This window comes from Sinocyclocheilus grahami, unplaced genomic scaffold (genome assembly GCF_001515645.1).
Source record: "Sinocyclocheilus grahami isolate Dianchi unplaced genomic scaffold, SAMN03320097.WGS_v1.1 scaffold556.1, whole genome shotgun sequence".
Taxonomy (NCBI): domain Eukaryota; kingdom Metazoa; phylum Chordata; class Actinopteri; order Cypriniformes; family Cyprinidae; genus Sinocyclocheilus; species Sinocyclocheilus grahami.
Window position 1 is genome coordinate 541,600 of NW_015505735.1, and position 20,002 is coordinate 561,601.

General features: G+C 37.0%; 1 protein-coding gene across 1 annotated transcript in view; it reads left to right on the plus strand.

Moving 5' to 3' along the window:
- LOC107556168 (nesprin-1-like) overlaps nucleotides 1-20,002 on the plus strand; it is a 137,051-nt gene that overhangs the window by 25,078 nt on the left and 91,971 nt on the right. Inside the window, exons 17-50 of the mRNA XM_016239217.1 lie at nucleotides 1,732-1,928; nucleotides 2,025-2,189; nucleotides 2,420-2,569; nucleotides 2,732-2,875; nucleotides 3,360-3,509; nucleotides 3,708-3,866; nucleotides 4,539-4,703; nucleotides 4,793-4,927; nucleotides 5,005-5,163; nucleotides 5,245-5,453; nucleotides 6,134-6,206; nucleotides 6,320-6,484; nucleotides 6,751-6,894; nucleotides 7,110-7,205; nucleotides 8,048-8,188; nucleotides 8,275-8,435; nucleotides 9,120-9,270; nucleotides 9,412-9,639; nucleotides 9,734-9,832; nucleotides 10,514-10,701; nucleotides 10,809-10,932; nucleotides 11,066-11,232; nucleotides 11,550-11,703; nucleotides 11,799-12,424; nucleotides 13,361-13,540; nucleotides 13,941-14,091; nucleotides 14,183-14,347; nucleotides 15,224-15,406; nucleotides 15,532-15,633; nucleotides 15,768-15,971; nucleotides 16,072-16,279; nucleotides 16,999-17,111; nucleotides 17,338-17,543; nucleotides 19,819-19,980. Of these exons, the coding sequence (XP_016094703.1) occupies nucleotides 1,732-1,928; nucleotides 2,025-2,189; nucleotides 2,420-2,569; nucleotides 2,732-2,875; nucleotides 3,360-3,509; nucleotides 3,708-3,866; nucleotides 4,539-4,703; nucleotides 4,793-4,927; nucleotides 5,005-5,163; nucleotides 5,245-5,453; nucleotides 6,134-6,206; nucleotides 6,320-6,484; nucleotides 6,751-6,894; nucleotides 7,110-7,205; nucleotides 8,048-8,188; nucleotides 8,275-8,435; nucleotides 9,120-9,270; nucleotides 9,412-9,639; nucleotides 9,734-9,832; nucleotides 10,514-10,701; nucleotides 10,809-10,932; nucleotides 11,066-11,232; nucleotides 11,550-11,703; nucleotides 11,799-12,424; nucleotides 13,361-13,540; nucleotides 13,941-14,091; nucleotides 14,183-14,347; nucleotides 15,224-15,406; nucleotides 15,532-15,633; nucleotides 15,768-15,971; nucleotides 16,072-16,279; nucleotides 16,999-17,111; nucleotides 17,338-17,543; nucleotides 19,819-19,980 (5,824 nt within the window). The remainder of the gene's footprint in view (nucleotides 1-1,731; nucleotides 1,929-2,024; nucleotides 2,190-2,419; nucleotides 2,570-2,731; nucleotides 2,876-3,359; nucleotides 3,510-3,707; nucleotides 3,867-4,538; nucleotides 4,704-4,792; nucleotides 4,928-5,004; nucleotides 5,164-5,244; nucleotides 5,454-6,133; nucleotides 6,207-6,319; nucleotides 6,485-6,750; nucleotides 6,895-7,109; nucleotides 7,206-8,047; nucleotides 8,189-8,274; nucleotides 8,436-9,119; nucleotides 9,271-9,411; nucleotides 9,640-9,733; nucleotides 9,833-10,513; nucleotides 10,702-10,808; nucleotides 10,933-11,065; nucleotides 11,233-11,549; nucleotides 11,704-11,798; nucleotides 12,425-13,360; nucleotides 13,541-13,940; nucleotides 14,092-14,182; nucleotides 14,348-15,223; nucleotides 15,407-15,531; nucleotides 15,634-15,767; nucleotides 15,972-16,071; nucleotides 16,280-16,998; nucleotides 17,112-17,337; nucleotides 17,544-19,818; nucleotides 19,981-20,002) is intronic.

Sequence of the window (20,002 nt, forward strand, 5' to 3'; positions counted from 1 at the left end):
CACTGATTGCACACAGCACTGATTGCACACAGCTGTTTCATATCACTCACTCACTATTTAACATTCAATCTAACTCCTTTCTAACTGCCGAGTATTGTATGCGCTTATCGCCAGCAGTGATAGCTACTTTACAGAGCCCTCGTTATCTTCCCAGTCCTAGTCTAGTCTTGCCCTGTCTGTTTTCTTGGTTTTTGATCTTTGCCTGTGTACCTGGATTTATCCCTCTAGTCTCGCCCTGTTGGATTCCGTTTGCCGTTGACTGACCCTCGCTTGTTTACCAGATTGCCCTTGTCTTCTCTATACCTGTTTGCCAATGTTCGACCCTGCCTGTGTTTCTGACCTCTTCTGCTTTAAATAAAAGCTTGCACATGGATCCGCACGTCTCACGTCTTGTCAGCCCCGTAACAATATCTCCTGAACCAAACATGATAACACAGAAAAGGTGATGTCTTCCCCTATGTTTTGATGGCCAAGGGTTACAATGATACCATATACAGCAACATAAACTGTTCAGGTGAAGAGTTAATGGTGAAATCAGCAATGTGAGAAGGAAATCACAGTATCTGAGCATTACAGTATCACAGCATTTACAAAAGTCCATATTATGGCTATTCATTTTTTCTTTCTTTGATAATTAACTAATATTGTATTCAATAATACATAAAAAAAAATGTTTTCAAAAATACTATCATATATTTCAGAGATATAAAAAAAATTTATCTCAGGTAAGTGTATTTTTCCTTACCTCTCAGGCAGAGTCAGGTAGGTGGTAGTGTTTCCAATACATTCTTGTTCTCTCTCAACAACGCTCTAACATCACACGCAGACGGCAACGCAATCAGGTGAACAGTTAATGGTTAATTCAGTGACTTTATGAGAAGGATTACAATGAAATTGCAGAAGATGCAGAAAGAAACTTCAAACATATTTCATGTAAACTTAATTTACAATCACTCTCTGGGGCCAGAATTGTCTATTATGTTGTCCTCAAGGGGGAAGCCAGAGTCCTGCATGTGGGCGGGTACACGCACGTGGGGGAATCGCTAATATCTGATTTAACGGGTGGAATAATATTATGTGTAGGGTTTGGTGCGGGAGCGGGCTGGACGATGACAAGCACGGGCAGGTTGCGGGTACAATAAACAAGATTATTTCAACTCGGTCCAGTACACGCTGAGCAATGTAGCCAATTGCGCTGCCAGTGATTGACAGCTGTAGTGATTATTTTAAAGGGAGCACTCTTTGCTTGCTTTCTGTATTTAATCTATTCACAATTTGAATACAAATTTTAATAAATGAGTTTTTTTCTACCTCATGTAGGAGATTTAATGCAGGTGCAGTTCGGTTCCCAGTTTTTATGTCAAATGGATCGGGTATGGGATTAAATTTATATATGTATAGAAAATACATAATTTGGTTATGGTGGAAAGTAAAATGGTCGCCATGGCAACCACGAGGTGTTTTTGCGATGGCTCCATTTCTGAAAATGTTCAGGGCCCTAACCTATACAATTGTACCAAGTTTCATGCTTTTATGAAAAAGTGAACATATCACCTCAAATTCTGTACATATCACCTGGACTAGTAATAATAATTAACTTTTAAAAGGGAAGAATAAGTAATTAATTATTAATAAATTATTAAATAAATGAATAAATTGTTGATGTCAAGGACTGTATTTATTAGTACTTTCTTGAATCTCCTTTTGTATGTGCATGTTTTGACATTGTAGTTGAAGGAGGGGTAAAGCTCTTCCTGCGAGAGGTGTCTGATCAGTGGAGGAGTTTGTCGGTGGAGGTGCGAAGCGTAAGGTCTATGCTGGAGGAGGTGCAGTGTAACTGGCTGAGGTACAACAGTTGTGTGGCCTCATTGCAGGCCTGGCTGGAGGACGCTCAGGGGGCTCTCAGACAACCCGAGAACACCAAACGGGTGAGACATCCACATACTGTAAATGTAGGCAAGTCTCTGAAAATAGCTTGTAGGGTTGTTTTTATAATACATTCACATTCTCACTTGTTCTTCTAGGAGTTTTTTCGTAATCTTCCGCACTGGATGGACCAACACGCTGCTATGAATGATGCAGGAAACTTTCTGATTGAGACTTGTGATGAAACAGTGACATGTGACATAAAGCATCAGCTCCTGCTTCTTAATGGAAGATGGAGGGAGCTATTTCTGAAGGTCACACAGGTAAACAAGCTTGTGCAAATCTTAAAGACAAGAAATTTGTCAGGTTAAAGAGATGGTTGGCCCAAAAATCGAAATACTTTAAATAAATCTTTATACCTTTGTTTCTTTCTTTAATGTCAGAACTACTATAAATAATTAATTTTGTGTTTAACGGAAGAAAGAAAGTCATGGAGTTCATTTTTAAGTTAACTCTTCTTTTAATTATAACGTCTGTTTTGCTCTCTTCAAAGTATGCTCGTCCTACTGAGACTCATAAGGTGAGGATGCACCAGGATGTCAGCTTAGACATACAAGAGTTTCTGGACACTTCCATTACCAAACTTTCCTCACCACTTCAAGTGTCATTGTTGGATGTTAAAGCCTTTATGCAGGATGTTGAGGTAAAGAGGTTTCAACATTCACTGTATTTTGAGTGTGTTGTTAATACTTTTTTCTGTATGTGAGCTTGGCCATACAGAAATGATAAATGTAAGACTATAATGCCAGTTTGGTTCATTTGAGTTTCACCTAAGCTTTCTGATATAATTTCACATGCATTGTAGGACATCAAGCACAGGCTGCCTGGTGTGGAAGCACAATACAAGGTGGCTGCTCGCTCTGCACAGCTTCTGGCCAAAGACTCTGTTTATGGTAGTGGAACTAAAGCACTTTCTTCTATAACAACCGCCGAAGCACAGCTCCATCAGGTTTGTGCTATGTTTGCACAATATTATGTTATTTCCATTTGAAAAATGAAAAATTCTAGGGTTATTTTTATTTGATGGAACACAGAATCAGACATTTAGCAGTAATGTTCACACTAGTCTTTTCAGTATAATTAAAGTGATGGTGACCACAGAAAGAAGAAAAGCATCATAAACACGATAAAGACATCGGAATTGGCTGCGGAAACTTGAATGCAAGAACCTTAAATGCAAGTCTTTTGGAGCCCTTTAAGGTACTTTCTATCAGTGTTGGAACTAGACAGCCTCTGGTCACCATTCACTTTCATTACATGGAAATAATAGCAGAACATCCTGCTAAATGTCTGATTCTGTGTTTCCACCAAATAAAAGCATAATCACATACGTTTGCAACAATATGAGGGTGAATAAATCACAGAATTTTCATTTTCAGTGACATGTCTGAGAATAAATATTGTGTCATTGTGTGTTTTTTTTATCCTCACAGCTGAAAGAAAAGTGTCCTTTAATTCTGAGGGAGTGCCAGGCTCTATGTCCTCTGTTAGAGGAGTTAGAGAAACAAATCTCAGCTTTCTACCAGACAGCGGAGCACGCTGGACACATCATCACACAGCAACACAACCAGAAAATGTGCCAGGTCAGTACTGACCACTGGGAGAAAAAGATGATTAGACCATGAAAGATACCGTGTGGTGAAATAGTAATGATGTGACAAATAATAAGTGCCTGTCTTCTGTAAACCCACAAGGATTCAGTAGGGAAAAGGTCCCTGGCAGTATCTGTGTGAACTAAAATTGATCTTGGTCTTTATTTCTGTTTTATGAATTTTTGGCAGGAGCTGCAAACTCAGCAGCAGACCTGTAAGCGTTGTGTTTGCGCTATGGAGCGCAGTTACCTGTCCCTACAGAGGGCACTGTGCTGTGCGAAATCTCTACACAATTTTGACATGTCTCTTCTGCAGAACAGAGTAACCGAGATTCAGACCACTGCACAGGTCGGACTACATTACAGATTTGCAATAATATACACTACCATTCAAATGTTTGGAGTCAGCAAGATTTTTCTTTCTTTTATTCAGCAAGTTGTTTTAAAAAATAGTAAATACATTTTTAATGTTTTAGAATATTTCTATTTCAAGAAATGTTTCTTGAGCACCAAATCAGCTGATTTGATTTCTGATGGATCATGTGTTTTTGAAGGATCAAAAAATCTTACAGACTCCAAACTGTTGTTTCATAGTATGTTTTATATAAATAGTCAGAATAATGCTGGCTTCAACATTTGCACTTACTCATTTACTCATATGTCATTTAAAGCCTATGTACTGTTATTTTTTCCGGGGAAATCAAAAAATAAAATAATATATAATTACACACCTATATATATACATATATATATATATACAACAACATGGTGAACATGGACTGCCAAACTCAGTAAATAAATAAAGCGCCATAAAAGTAGTCCATATGACTCTTGTGCTGTAATCCAAGTCTTTTGAAGACTTACAAAATTTAAGTTGTCATTCACTGAAAATATTCACCTAAGAGTTAGAGAATCTGGAGATTCTCTAACTCTTGCTATTGTTCCACAGAAAAAAATCACTAGTTTGGATTTATCCATCAACTACAGAGCTGATGGAGTAACTGTGTTCTACTCTGATCAGGCTCTGATGCAGGAGGCTTTAGAATGGAGGCAGGTGGCAGAGACTAACGGCAGCCTCATGCGGAGGTATGAAGAGTCTCGTGCTGACCTGGAGAAGGCTCTGCGTGTGGGCCAGGCCTGTTTAAAGGAAAGGGGAGACCCAGATGAGCTGTTCCGCAAACATAATGTACGTCAATAATGTCTTAATTGGCGAACCCTTCAAACATATTTAACTTGTCTTGTTTTTTAAAATTAAGTCTGCAAATATTTCCTCAGGAGTTCTTTGGGCGACTGGACCAGCACATTTTAAGTGCTTATTTAAAGGCGTGTGATGACCTCACTGATATCATCTCTGAGGAAGACCAACAGAGTCTGCGGGAGACGGTCAGACGACTGCACAAGCAATGGAAGGTCAGTTGGAAGGTTAGAAAGACAGCTTAACAGGAACATCTCCTAAAGGATTCATCTTGATGCATTTTTTCTACCAGGACATTCAAGCCGAGGCCCCATCCCATCTGCTCAGACTCCGGGTGGAAACAGAGAGGCGTTTGGTGATGACCATGGTACAGGAGTGTTGGGTAGAGCTGAAAAGGGAGGACAAGGCCCTGCTCACAGCCGGCAGTGAAAAAATGATCAAAGAACACAGGGTGAGATAGAACTGATGAAGAAAAGACCATGCAAGTTACATTTCATGAAATATCTTAACATTTATTTATGTGTCTTTATAGGCCTTTTTCAGACAGAAAAACCCACTTTCTGCTTGTGAGAAGCGACTAAAGACAATGGAGCATCTCTGTCAGGATCTTCCAGAGAATGACATAGGCTATCAAATGCTGGAGGAGACCAGAGATCATGTTTCAGAGGTCAGGGGTTTAGTAGAACGAACACACTTGAGACTACAACAGGACCCAGATAAATGGAGAGAGTGGCATGCCAGGTGAGATGCAAATATTACATTTAAAAATGGGACACATTATAGGATGAAATCTGTCCATGTTGCTTGTTAATTGCAATTAAATAAAAAAAAAAGTTTACATTTTTATTAAATGCACTTAGCTGAACTTTAGAGTGATTTTTTACGTACTTAAGCCCCTTTTTTAAACATTTTTATATGTAATTGTTATATGCAATTATAGAATTACTTATATTAAAGTATACTGCCCAATATAGCATTTATTATAAAATGTATTTAATGTAAGTTCTATTGAAACTTGTGTGTAATGTATTTAAATTTTAATTCTTATTTCTAATTACACATTTATGATGATGAACTTCCAATTTATTACTTATATAATATACTTCTATAAAATATTTTATCTTTGAATATAATATAAAAAAATACGCACTATAGTTAAAATTATAATCAAGTACTTTAAATGTGCTTTAGTATGTTAGTCAACATCAAAATAAGTGTACTTCTTTTAAAGCACGACAAAAGATTATTAAAACAATTCTTTAAAGTAAAATGTTCAGTTTCACATTATTATGAAGTGCACTTTTCTATAAGTGTATTTAAGTGTGCTAAGAAGCAGTCATTAAAGTGTACTTTCTTTAAGTAAGCTTAAGTAGCCTTTTATTTCTCCTACAAGTACTTTTTTTTTTTGTGCTGTGCTCCAGGTTCAGTGAGCTGTCTGGATGGCTTCTTTTCCAGCAGACGACTCAGAGTGGTGCTGAAACCTCCTCTGTCCAGGTGAGCTCACCCCAAATCAACATGATTAATGCTCATCTGCATACTGTATATGTGTATGCAGACCGCTGTCTGTTATGTGACTTCAGCTGACCTCTCTCTTCTTCTCTCTGCAGATGCAGCATCGGGCGGTAGAGGCTCAGGGTGAGACTCTGGACTGGCTCAAAGCTCGTCTTATTGTCCTGGAGGACATAAGTCCTGAGAGTGAGGGTCACACACAGAGAGCTGCTCTTGATAAACTCTCACAACAGTTTGCTGCACTGCTGCTGTCTCTGTCTGAGGTGAAGGATGGCCTTCATGTCTTCATGTTTGCTCATGGCCACTTAGTTCTGGGCCATAAATGCAATGTTCACTTCACTTTGGGAAGGAAATATCTGCGAAAGAAAATGATATGCAAATGTTAATATATGGCTATTGGAGAAAAAAAAACATATTTGCATATCATCTACAGAAACTTTGCATTGTACAGATATCTGTGGCATTACTGTTTACGACACTTTGCTCTGATGATATTTTGCATGGTTAAACTCTTTTACTGTTTTCTCAGGATGTTCCGGTTGCAGTGGCTAGTGAAGGGAACATAAAGGCTGGAGAGCAGTTGAAGGAGGAGGTGATCCAGACACAAGAGCACAGAAGAATACTGAACACAGAGAATGTAACAGAGGCCAAACAGCTGCTCCTTATTCACCAGGTAGAATTCATTTTGTTGACACACATAATGCAATAGACATGATGAATCTGCTCATCGATTTTATTTGCTAATCTGATTGCTGTGAATAAGTGACTGTTTGTCATGCATGATATTCCAAGGGGGAAATCTCAGAATCATTTATTTTATTTTTGTGTTCCCTTTCCTTTTTCCTTTCTCGCTCTTGTCTGTCTTACCCTTTCATGGTGTGTACATAGCAAAATATGAAAACCCAGCAAAAAATAGAGACAGATCTCCGTTCTCAAAGTAATTTCTGTAAAGAAGACCGGGCAGCTCAGGAGAAACACCTGCAGGTAACGCTTTCAATTAAATAATAATATTTACACATAGGCTATATTATAATTTGTTTTAAATTAGCACCAGGTGCCAGATTAATACTTTTTCTAAATATCTCATTTGAGTTTTTTATACTGTGCTTCAGAATACAATTAATTTATGAAATATGCTTAAAACTGCCCTTCTACTCCTGTTTTAGGAAATTGGAGGTTGTTCTCTAATTTTGATCTCCACTGTGTGTGTGTGTGTGTGAGTGTGTATATTTATATATATATATATACATATATATATATATATATATATATATATATATATATATATATATATACATACACACACACACCAAATATGATTATTTTTAAATATTCATTATTAATCATAATTTTATATTAGGCTTCTTATAACTAACGCTCGTTCTCGTTTACATTTTTCTAGTTATGCCAAGCTCTAAACTATTTTTTTAATTAATTAGAAATTGTAAAAAAAAAAAAAAAAATTATAATAAGTAAAAAAAATATCCTTATACTTAATCCTTATCCAGTAATCACAAACAACTGGAAAAGTCATGGGGAAAGTCATTTTCCATGAATGTTGTTGTGGACAATGGGGGTCCTTGGAATCAAAAAGACCTTAAAAATCTCCTCTCTTCAGAGGACCGAGCTTGTTTCCTGCAGACAATCATTACTGTTTTGCTATTGTTTGAGTGCATACTTACTGTTTGTGCATAAAGTGTAAGCCTGTAATGCAACATGAAAAACTGCAAGAAATGTAATCACCCAGATTTCTTGCCGTTGGTTTCACCTTTACAACAATCAGTGGTGAAATGGTACTGTATTGTGTGATTCTCATTGGTCATTAGGTCACTGTGAGTGCATGGCAGGAGTTTGACGTGGAGAGAGAGGCCATCTGGCAGTTTGTGTGTCTTGTCAGTCCTGTCCTGCAGAGGGAGCTCATCTTCAGCAGCCTGGACAACTTCAAGATTGAAATGAAAAATGTTAAAGTGAGAGCACAGACAGAAAATATAGTAGTTTGTTTAATGAACTTTGGGCTGAGAATAATACTAATGTCTGTGTGTTGTTTGTTTAGGAGCTTCATGAACAGGGTAACATGTTTGCTGTAAGAGCTGAGTCCCTGGTGAAGAAGGCAGCAAATATTAAACTTGGTCCTCAGAATCAGTCTTTACTACAGGATCAGGCCCAGTCCACAAAAGAGAGACTGCAGGAGATACAGGCCAGCCTCAGGAAAATGTAAGACAGGTTTAAGTCCGTATGTCTTTATCTACTGTACATACATGTAATGTACAATTCAAGAGAATTTCATTTTCAATTATGTCAGATTGCAGTAGTCTGCTGCATCTTTAACAACATCTCTCAGAATTGCCCTGTGATATTTTTGGCCATTTTTATTTTAAAGTAGAATCATTATGTTTCTAAATATGCTAAAGCACATTTAAAGAACTTGATTATAATGTCAACTGTAGTATATTAATTAATGGATACATTTAAAGTTATTTTTTATTTTATTTTAGTAGTAAATTGCAGCTTCATTACAACTGTGTAATAACAAATATATTTAAATACATGAAATTACAGTTCAAGTTTCAATAAAAGTGACATTAAAGTATATTTTAGATTGCCATAAATGCTTATCAGTACATTTGGCAGTACACTTCAACCATATTTCATGAAATTGCATACAAAAAAATTATATTTAATGGGTCAAAAAGCACTCTAAAGTTAACTAATCAAATTTAATATAAATTTAAACTATATACAATTTTTATTTAATAGTAAATAACATGCAATTAAGTGTCTGAAAACATTACATTCAGTATATTCTTTCAGTAATTAGTTATCTCTTTAAAAGAATGCAAAAGCGTACTTATTTTTTCACAAGTGGTGCTTCTTTCCTGTTTGTCTCTGTTCCAATAGCATGTCAGATCTGGAGATGATGCACAGATGGTGGCAAGGTTTCAGCCGTGAGTCTGAGGCTTTGTTCTCTTGGGTCTGTGAAAGTAAGAAGGAGCTTGAAGCTTTCAGCAGAACCTCTGCCAACCTGGATGAGCAGATAAACACTGTGGAGGTAAACAGAGATGATGGATGTTGTAAACCTGGATCAGAAGACTGTAACTTAATAAACATAACCAAATTAACCAAACAACAAGATAGGTTTCATTTAGCACTCAGTGAATGATGTCTCCGCATTGATTTCGCTCCTTCTTAGATGCTGAAGGAGGGCTTAGAGGAGAAGATGGACATCTTTAGTCGATTGGAGACAGAGTTTCAGACCTTAATTAATTTCACCACACCGAATGAGGCAGGGCGAATTAAAGCACGTCTGACACAGATTGGGAGATACCGGGAGGAGTTTAAGAACAGTGTGGAGCAACGAGAAGCAGAGCTTCATTCTAGCTTGAAAAATACAAACCAATTTATCCAAGATCTCAATGAGGTGACATTACATATAGTGCATGGCTCTCCTCCGATCTGATACATTATTTAAGCCATTTTAGATGTGTGTTACTCATTGTTTTCACACATTTTAGGTGGAAGGTTTCCTTAATGGACTACAGGAAAAACTGAACGTACCAGTTACTTCCTGTACATCAGCATCAACAACATATAAAACTCTCCATGATCATATGGTTAGTATTACATATGTTTGGGAACAGACGACATGAAGACCGAAATAAAACAATCTCCTTATCATATATACTGTACCATCTTGACCAGGGGTGTCAAACTCAAATTTGGGGCCACTAGCCAACAGCGTCAACAAATACCATTATTTATACAATCAATGCAATCTAATTTTGATGTAATGGTTAGAAATTCTTTAAATGGAAAATGGCAAAAATATATAATAATCAGTTCACATGTACAGTATGATATTTGTGAATGTTACTTCATTTTAAAGTCAGAAAAATAAAATGAAGGATTAGTCGCAGCATGTCTGTTTGTTGCTGTCTCCTAGGATATAGCTTCAGTTCATTATTGTTTTAGGGCTATAATAAGCCATGTAGAAAAGAAAAATTTGACTGATGTTTAATAATCCTTAAGAGAGTAACAAAGACCAAACCAAAATGCAGAAAGTAAAAATCAATTTGCAGACTGGATTAAAGGATAAACTATTATTACTTGAAGGGCTGTAAGTAATAATCCCCATATTCGGCCTGAGGGCCAGTAGTATGAGACCCCTATTCAAGACCATATACAGTTACGATCACAATAACTGCTGCTTTTAAAAAATGTGTTTATTTAAGGGCATTTGAGTCTGCTAGAGTAACATTTATGTATGACACAAACTGTGTTTCCTTCATTCTCAGGATGTAGTGCAGCGTCTACAGCAGCTGGGGCCCAGGCTGATGTCTCTGAGTCTGGGCTGGAGGAGGCTGTCTGATGGCGGACAGCTGGAGAAAGCTGTGGCTGACCTTCAGCAAGCTCACAAATTACATACCCAGCAAGCCACTGAAAAACTATCAAAACTGGAGAACCTGTTGACTCTGTGGCAAAGGCATGTGTTCAAATGTATATTTGTTACATAATGTGTTGGAAGAGGTCTTTGTTACACAAATTAAAACTGTAATGTAAAATGCAATGTTTTGACTCTCTGGTTTTTAGATATGAGAGAGATCTCTCACTATTGCAGTCCTGGTTGAACAGGTGCGAAACTCTATGCAGTTCAGATTCTCCCTACCTGACGACAGACAATGTGAAGCTACACAGCCAGCTTCAGATGCTGCAGGTGAAGTCAGAGGGCATTTTAGGGATTTTCAACCCTCTTGGTTCCTTTTTTAAATTCCTGTTGTGTGACAATGTGGGACTCTATGTCTTTAATGGCAAATAACCCATACATTTTTTTTCTTATGATGTTCCAGGACATGCAGTCTGAAGTTCCCTCTCAGGAGTCTTTGTTGGAAAGTTTGGAGACCCGTGCAGAGTCTCTGTACTCTTCAGCTTCAGAGGAAAGGACCGCAGAGCTTAGAGATCTTCACTGTAACCTGGAGGAAAGGTGGTGTTCTCTCAGTACCAGTATACCACTCAGGTAAATTTGACCTTGTCATTTGGCTTTAAGTCTATCTGTTTGCCGATGTGCTTCTAAAATATACACGGGGGCATATGCAAAATCTGTCCATACTGCGGATGTTTCCTCATGCATTATCCAGTAGTAAACCATGGTTCAATGTTCAAAAGTTTGAAAGAAGTCTCTCATGCTGACCAAGAGTGCATTTATTTGTTAAAAAAATTCTTTGTAAAATACAGTATGTTTCTCACTGCGTGTTTTACAAAGTTTCTTTTGCATTATCAAATATTCCTTTAATATGGAAGGGAGAGACCTGACCTTTTATTTTGTATTTTCAGGATTCAGGAACTTCAGTCCCATCTTTCTAAGTTGGAGCAGTTCAGTCAGGTCTCGCTTGCTCTGACTCAGTGGAGTGAGAACTTCCTCAGGCACATTCAAAGCACCTGCAAAGTCAGCATAACTGATCTACAGTCTGCTGACTCCAAAACCAAGGTACATTATGTCTTTATAGTATATCATCCAATCATCATCCTTTCATGTCTAAATTGAACAATATATAAATATCTGTTTTCTCCAATGGGTTAAAGGAGGACAAGATGTCCCTTCAGACCCAGCGAAAGTCCCTGGAGGACTTACAGCCACATCTAGATGCTCTCAGCCCGTCTATAGCCCCAAAAGACCTGCAGCACCTCCAGACCAGGAAGGAGGACTGCCTTCAACTCTTCAGTGAAGCTCAGAGTTTAGTAGCGCATCGAGATGAAGCTCTACTCCAACTAAAAGACTTCTGTGAGACTTACAATAAAGCCAGAACCTCTCTACAGACATTCCAGGATGCTGTTGAAGGAAGAGGGAGCTGGGATGACTCCAAAGTCAGGGAAATAAATCAGGAACTTGGGGACCTTGCCAAGGAGTTAGCATGTCTGGAGGTGCAGGCTATTAGCCTGGATATCATCCTGAACAAATCACATTTTCATTTACAGGTGTCAGAGGAGGAAAGAACATCCTGCAGAGGGCTGGTGGATGATGTTGTGTTGAGCGTGCAGGTGCTTCAGAGAAGCATTGGGACAAAGCAGAGTGAGGCGGAGGCACTAGCGGCCATGTGGAGTTCCTTTAGGGGACGGAAGGAGCTGCTGCTTGGGAGTCTGGCAAAGCTGGAGGAGAGAGTCAATATACCATGGCCAACAGAAGCCAGCACAAATGCCTTTCAACAGAGGTACAGGCACTTATGTTTTCTCTGCCATTACTTTCTTTAGGACCTTTTCACACCAATTCTGATGTGACTGGTATTTAGTATCTGGTATCAAAATCTATTTTGAGAATGATTACTAGTGGACAGTGCTATATACATAAATAGAGGTGTAAACAGGGTTCAAAATGTTTTCCGATCACTCAAACCACATACCACATAGAAAACAGCGCATCATGTCCACATCACATTTGCAAAACTAATCCGTCCTGACATCAGCAAAAAACCTTGACCAAAATAAACACTTAAAACATCAGTTAAAATGTATAAAATATTTTTAGTATAATTGCTAAAATATCTTAAATTTGAACTCTGGCATTTCAAGTAGTTATTTTAGTTTAATGTAAATATAATTAAAATAAATAATACTGTACAATGAAATATATTTTTTTCTATTAATGATAGATTATTAATACAAAATTATATTTTCCATTTCCATTTAAATTTTAGTTACAGTTTTAGTAATTTTGGGCATTTTTAGTAGTTTTTTATTATATGTCTATATTGGTTTTATTCATAATTATTTCAGTTGTACTTATTTTAGTGCATTAAGTTAAACTAAATAAGATTGAAAATGAGAATTATTTTATTTCTAGTAATGAAAAAGTTTTTTTATGGTTTTAATTTTAAAAAACTATAATGGTGTATATATACATAATAAAACTAATAAATAATAAAATATATCAATAGAATGAAAGTAACTTAATGTATACTCATAATAATAATAATAATATGTATATTTAGAAGCATGCATATACAATATAAACTGTGCTTTACTGTTTACATTCCAAAAAATGTGGACTTCAGTTGTTTACTCTAAGCAAAGATATGAGTTTTGTAATTTTACTCTAACAATGGCAAAGTTTGTGCTATGCTGTTTTAATAATATCTGGGGTTTTTTAGGTTGTGGTTGCTGAAGCAGTTGGAGGAAGAGATCGAAGCCCTGCAGCACAGTCAGCTGTGGTTGGGAGAAAGAGGAGAACAACTGGCCCACAGGGACTCTGAGCTTGCAGGAGATGCCCAACGGGACGTAGCCTTGGTCCAGTCCACCTGGGAGAGGACTAGGGCAATTATTGTGGAGGAGTGAGTATTTCGCTATCCAAGCCTTATACACTAAGTTCCCATTGAAACTTAGTATGTTTGGACAGAAGAATGGTTTGTCAAATTGATCTTGATATGGATGACTTATGGGAGGGAGAGGCTGGAGTGGGCCAGTGGGTTGATGGATGGGTGTTTTGACAGGTTGCGACTGTTGCCATATTTAAATGCAATTTAAATGTGGTTTATTGTGTGTGCATCGTTTAATGGATATGTGGGTGAATCTCTAAATAGATTATCCTTTGGATTAAAGAAACTGAAGAAAGGGGAGAGTGTTTTGAGCTATTGCCAAGACTGCAGTGCGTGTTTGCATAGCTCTATTGATGTTCCCCTCACTTCGTGCCTAAAATCTGAGACTTGGTTGCTTGTGTTTGTCCCCATACAGCCATGACCTTTGTGCAAACCTTCTGGAGCTCTGTAGGGAATATCAGACCCTGAGAACCAGGATCAGCTCGGTCATAGAGAGAGCTCATGCCATCACAATGGCCCAGTCGGACCCACACAATCCTGAGGACATCCACAGAGCTCTGTCACGGGTTAGTGCCTCAGTGTGTGCCACCTATTAAACAACTGATGTAGATTATGATAACAAGCACACAGGTAATAAGGTTATCTCTGTTTGCTCAGCTGGAAGCGGTGAGGCCAGAGTTGGCGGCCACTAAGGAGGACCTGAATAAGCTCATTGGTTCAGGCAAACGCCTGACCAGCGTACTGGAGAGGCTTCCAGAGGAAAGCGTTCAGAGTGAAAATGTCACAACAGAGATGGATGCCATTGTTGATCAGTGGCTGGATGTGAGTGCATTTAATGCTTTTCATTAGACATCATTTAGCATGCTCGGTTTAGTCCCCATAACTTTATGAAGTAACTTGAGGCAGGGATGTATCAAATCAGGGGAAGCATTTTCTATCGTCAAACATGTAAATATGCTCATTTGAAAACGTAAATTGGTCGTAAAGAATTATTGCTCCTACAAATGACAAATGTGTAACAATTTAATGAGAACACTGAGAATTGGCACTCAATGTGCCATGGAAGCTAGTTAAAATCATTATGTATTATTATTTTTTTATTTTGTTTTTGCAAAACTATTTTCTTAATTTCGATATTGCAAAAAAAAAAAAAAAAGTAGATTCGTGATATTGGTTGTCATACAGTTGTTGACTTTTTGATATTGGCCAGATTTTAAGTACCAATGCATCCTTTATTCTTTATATTTATCATTTATTTATCATTTTTATGATACAAAAAACAAATAACAATTCAGATAAAATGGAGGTACTGATGGAAAGAATGAAAGGTGAAGCACTTAAATGTACAAACGCAGTCATAAACATGATACAAAAAACAAATAAATAAACAAAAAATCAAATAACAGTTCAGATAAAAGGGAAGTATTGATGGAAAGAAAGAAAGAAAGAAAGAGAAAGAAAGAGAAAAAGAAAGAAAAAGAGAGAAAAAGGTAAAGCACTGAGATGTACAAACATAGATAAAGTAGTAGGTAAGTACAAACAAAATTCTGTACGTATGGATGGTGATGTAGAAGTGAAATCTATGCATCCCTTATGCTGGTGAAATGAGTGTGTCTACTCTTTCAACTGCTGTCTTTCTATTATTTACATCACATTATTTAGAGGATGCACTAATGGCCAGTGTTCATTATTGTGCAGATCTCTGAGAGGACGGATACAGACATCAGTCTTTACACTCGCTCCCTTGAGCTGTGGAATGACATTAATAAATTGGCTAATGACATTGAGTGTTGGAGTGCCATCTCTGTCAGTGAGCTCAGTGAGGGAGCTGCCAGTCTACTCTCCACTCATGACATGGAAGAACGCCTCTCTGAGTTCAAGGTGAGATCTATTTAGCCAAGGCGATTTTAACCTGGTAAAGGAAACTTAACATGAAAAAATACATAACATAAAATCAAAACCAAAACATGGTACAAATAAGAACCATAATTTCTGTGTTTGTACAGCTGGAGTTGGATAATAAGGAAGATGAACTGAAGACCTTGCAGGCAAAGATGACACAGCTCCAGGAAGTGATGAAAACCCAACACATACACACTGAACTGCAGGTATTCATCAGCAGTGGTTGTGACATTTATTGTGATGCATGATGTTTAATCATCTAGTATGTAAAGAGAATAAAATAAACACACTGCCAGTCATGGCCACTGGTAAACCTAGCACGTGTTCTTGCGCTTTTGAGGTGATGGCTGCAGATCTGAGGAAGCGGATTTCCCATGCTGCAGAGGTGTATGAACAGACCAAAGGCATGTATAAAGACTTCAACTCCCAGAGGCAGCAGCTTCTAGACCTAATTTCTCAGATTTCAGAGCAGCTGAAGACCTCGGAGGACTCGCTTTCAGAGTTTTCAACATCCTCTGACCCAGAGAATTTTGTTAAGATCAAGGTTAGTGAAGTGACTGAATTTTATTTAAATATAGAGGCAGAAATCTGCTATGTAGGCATTTAACATTCAATTAAAAATGAAATACACTGTATTTTGTTAGGAGGTTGAGAGGTCACAGAAGCAGTTAGAGGTGAGTCTGGATGTAGCAAGCGAGTCTCTCAGAGCACTGTGTAGAACGTACCCAACTCAGCACCTGAACTTGTTGGGTGACGCTGTCTCCTACCTGGTCAAGAGGAATGAGGAAGTGACACAGTGCCGTAGCCAGATCCTGGGGTCTCTTCAGAATGCTCTATTGCAGCTCTTCAATGGTGGGTGTAACAGTAATTAATAATAAATTAATTAATAGTAATATTTTTAACATTGATTAAATGATCAAATGTACACTACAATTCAAATGTTTGTATTTTTTGAAAGAAGTCTCTTATACTTTTAAAAATACAATAAAACTGTAATATTGTGAAATATAATTACAGTTTAAAATAACAGCTTTTCCTGTATTCCTGTAATGGCAAAGCTGAATTTTAATTACTCCATATGATCCTTCGGAAATGTTATTATTACAGTATTTACTGTCAACTTTGATCAGTTTAGTGTGTCCTTGCTTGAATAAAGTTAATTTCTTAATTTATTTGTTTGAAAAAAAAAAGACTGACCGCAGACTTTTGAACAATAGTGTACGTCTCAGTTATAAGTAAACTAAGACTTTGGATGGGATTTAAAACCACATACCATTAAATAGGCTCATGAATAGTTTATTATAGGTATTTTATTTATTTATGTTTGATTGAAATGGTTCTGCACGGCACTCCCTAAAAACATGACAGCCACACACCTGTGCCTCAGATGCTGCCTCTCCCACTGACATTATGATTGCTCCCGGTGGAATTGGTTGAGGCTGGTTACTAAGACAACAGAGAGCTGTTCCATCCATACACATCTACACAGTCCATCTGTCCGCATGCAGCAACAGCTCACATATACTTCTTCTTATGGACTGTCGTTCTCTTTCTGTCTTTCCTTCTGCTAGAGAAAGCACATGCTTTTCACTGTTGGCTGTCTGAGTCGAGGGCTGGAATTGAGGACTGCTTTGAGCAAACAGGAGATGCTGTTGCTATTTCAGCCAAGCAACAAAAGCTCAAGGTAGCGTCATACAACAAATGAAATGACTCAGTCATGTAATGAAACATTGCACCAGAGCAAAGCAATAAGGCAATTACCAATCAGAAGTGAAACATTGAAGAAGCATTAACTAATAAGGGATTATGCCGGATTTTAAATTTGGGATTAGGAGCCATTTACCATTATTAATAACAATGGTTCATTCTGTCCCTTGTGTAATTGGATTCATTTATCCCCTCATTTTTAGACTGCAGTAGAGGAAGTCATGGAGGGTGAGGAGCGCTTGGCTCGGGTTTGTGAGGATGGAGAGAGACTCCTCTTGTATCTCACCAAATGTGGGACTGGAAGCATACAGGAGCAACTGGACTCTTGTCAGTATGCCTTGGATTTATTTGTTATGGAATGCCGACAGCGCATACGGGCCCTGGAAGAGAGTGCCAACCTATTAAATGGGTAAGTTGTGCTCTCTGAGCCTACAATCTAAGCTAAGGCACTTGAAATAAAACTATATTCATTAGGCTATATTTTGATTATTTACAAAATGTCTAGACAATTAACAGCATGCAGAACAGGACAGACCCTATGGACAATAAAGGTGCAATCACATTGCACAGGGCAATTTAGCAGAATTTTACAGGGATTTCAATAGGAATTGTCACACTAAAGAATCTGTGGTTTCCCCATGCAAATTTCATGTTGGGTTCAAGTTCGGTGAACCTTGACACAAACTTTCGCAGCACTGACCAATAGCAAGCCTCTTGTTTTAACTGAGTTTTGTAGTCTTATGGGTTTTTTTTAGTGTAGTTTTGTAGTTACCAGTTTTATATTACATTACATTTCAATATAATAAAATGATCTGTTTGGAAAGCAGTTATTTACGGCAAATTATTATTTTATTTTTTTTGCTTTGAATTTTTATTTTGTCATCATTATTCCTGTATTTCACACATAAACAGTAAATGTGACTGCACCTTGAGAGCTACAGTTAGGAATTGTTCATCAAATTCATCTTTTTCTGTAATTAAATCAAGGGTGGAATGTTTTCTGAATGAGACAAACCACAAAATTAACCAAATTCATTCCTAATACTCTGTGCTGTATTTCCCCACCTAAATGATGTAACTTCCTGGAGGTAGGGCTGCACAATTAATCAAATTTCTAATCGCGATTACAATTATGGATGCCACAATTACGTAATCGTTCAAAGCGGCAATTAATCGTTCAAAGTCCACTTATGTTATTCTGCGTGCTTAAGATGCGTTTTTTTCTTTCTACATGTTATCTTAAGGGTTTTTCCCATTATTTTAATTTTAGCTTTAGTATAACATTATATTACTATTCATATTTTTATTTTTTGTATAATTTAAAGAAGAAACCAATCCGATGTATAATTGACATTTGAGGATTAATACTATAGAAAAGCACAAAAAGTTTTTCAGTTAGAGTGTTTTCAGCTTGTTTATTTTCATATAAAAATACGGCATGCAGTTGCTTCAAACAATGGTATAAACATCATTCAATGTAAATTGTGATAATCATAATTAATAATCGCAATTACAATTTCAAGGGAATAATCGACAATTATGATTTTTGTCATAATCGTGCAGCCCTACCTGGAGGCTGATGTAATTTAGGCTGATGTAAATTGACCTAGCATTTTTGTTATTTTAAAGGTTATTACAAAAGGAAACCGGATTGGAAAGTGCAACTGAGATTAAATTATAAAAATATATTATAAAACAATATACCCAAGACAAAAAAGTTCTGTTAAAATTAGATTAAACAAATTAGGAAAAAGAATCACCTGCAGTATATATGAATAAATAATCAGTTTTTGAAGTTAGGTGTGTATACCACCTGTGCATATGGCAAGAAATTGTAACATCTGCTCAAGTCAAAGTAGTGAAATGATTTTAAATTCCCCCATGTGCACTTAATTATGATATTGTGACAAAGAAAACTAATATGATTTCCATCTTTTAAATATATTTTAGACCAGTGGTTCTTGACCTTTTTTACTTCAAGACCCCCTTTGTCCGAGACAATATTTAAAGGCTCTCCTATCTAAACTGATATGTCCTGTACCTCTGGTACTTCTGTTGTAATAAAAATAAATAGAAATAAAAATAAATACATCTTTTTAGCATTTAAATTAATATTATATTAATATAACCAAATTTAAACAAAAAGGAGGTGGAAGATAAACTTGAGCGAGCACAGGTATATGCAGGAAGATCATAGGAAACAAAAACTGGGAAAATCCACACATTTTATGATCTAGTGCAGTGATTGTTGAAGAAAAGATTGATTTGCAGCTTCTGTATAAGGTCATAAAAATATAATTTGTATTTTTTTATTGTTTTAATGTAAAATTACAAGCCATATTTTTTTTTTACTACTCCTTATCCCCTGTATTTTGGGCCATTTTTTGAATTTTAAGACTTATTTTTGTTGAGAACCACTATTTTAGACAATATATTAAGACATATGATGGGGACTTGAAAATGTTCTTCTACTGTTGTAGGAATGATCCTATTAAATAACATCATGATATTTACAGTTTACAACTACGCTAGCCCTTTCACAATACCATAGCCTATAATGTGATACAATGTGACAATGACCTATTTAACCATCCATGTACTATACTGTGAATGGAAATTAAATTCAGTGTGTCAGATTTTATTTAGTATTTTAAGGTAAATCCAGTGTATTTGGTCTTATTAAGGTATGAAACGCGTGTGGTGGAACTGAGGAACTGGCTGCAACAGCTGGAGGTGAGACTGAAGACAGATGCTCCTCTGTGGGGTGAGAGTCAGTCTGCAGCCCCCGACTGCTCAGAAGAGATGAGAAGAGTGGAGGAAATCCACAGAGTGCTGCTGATGAGGAGGTACATATGGACATTCTATGTG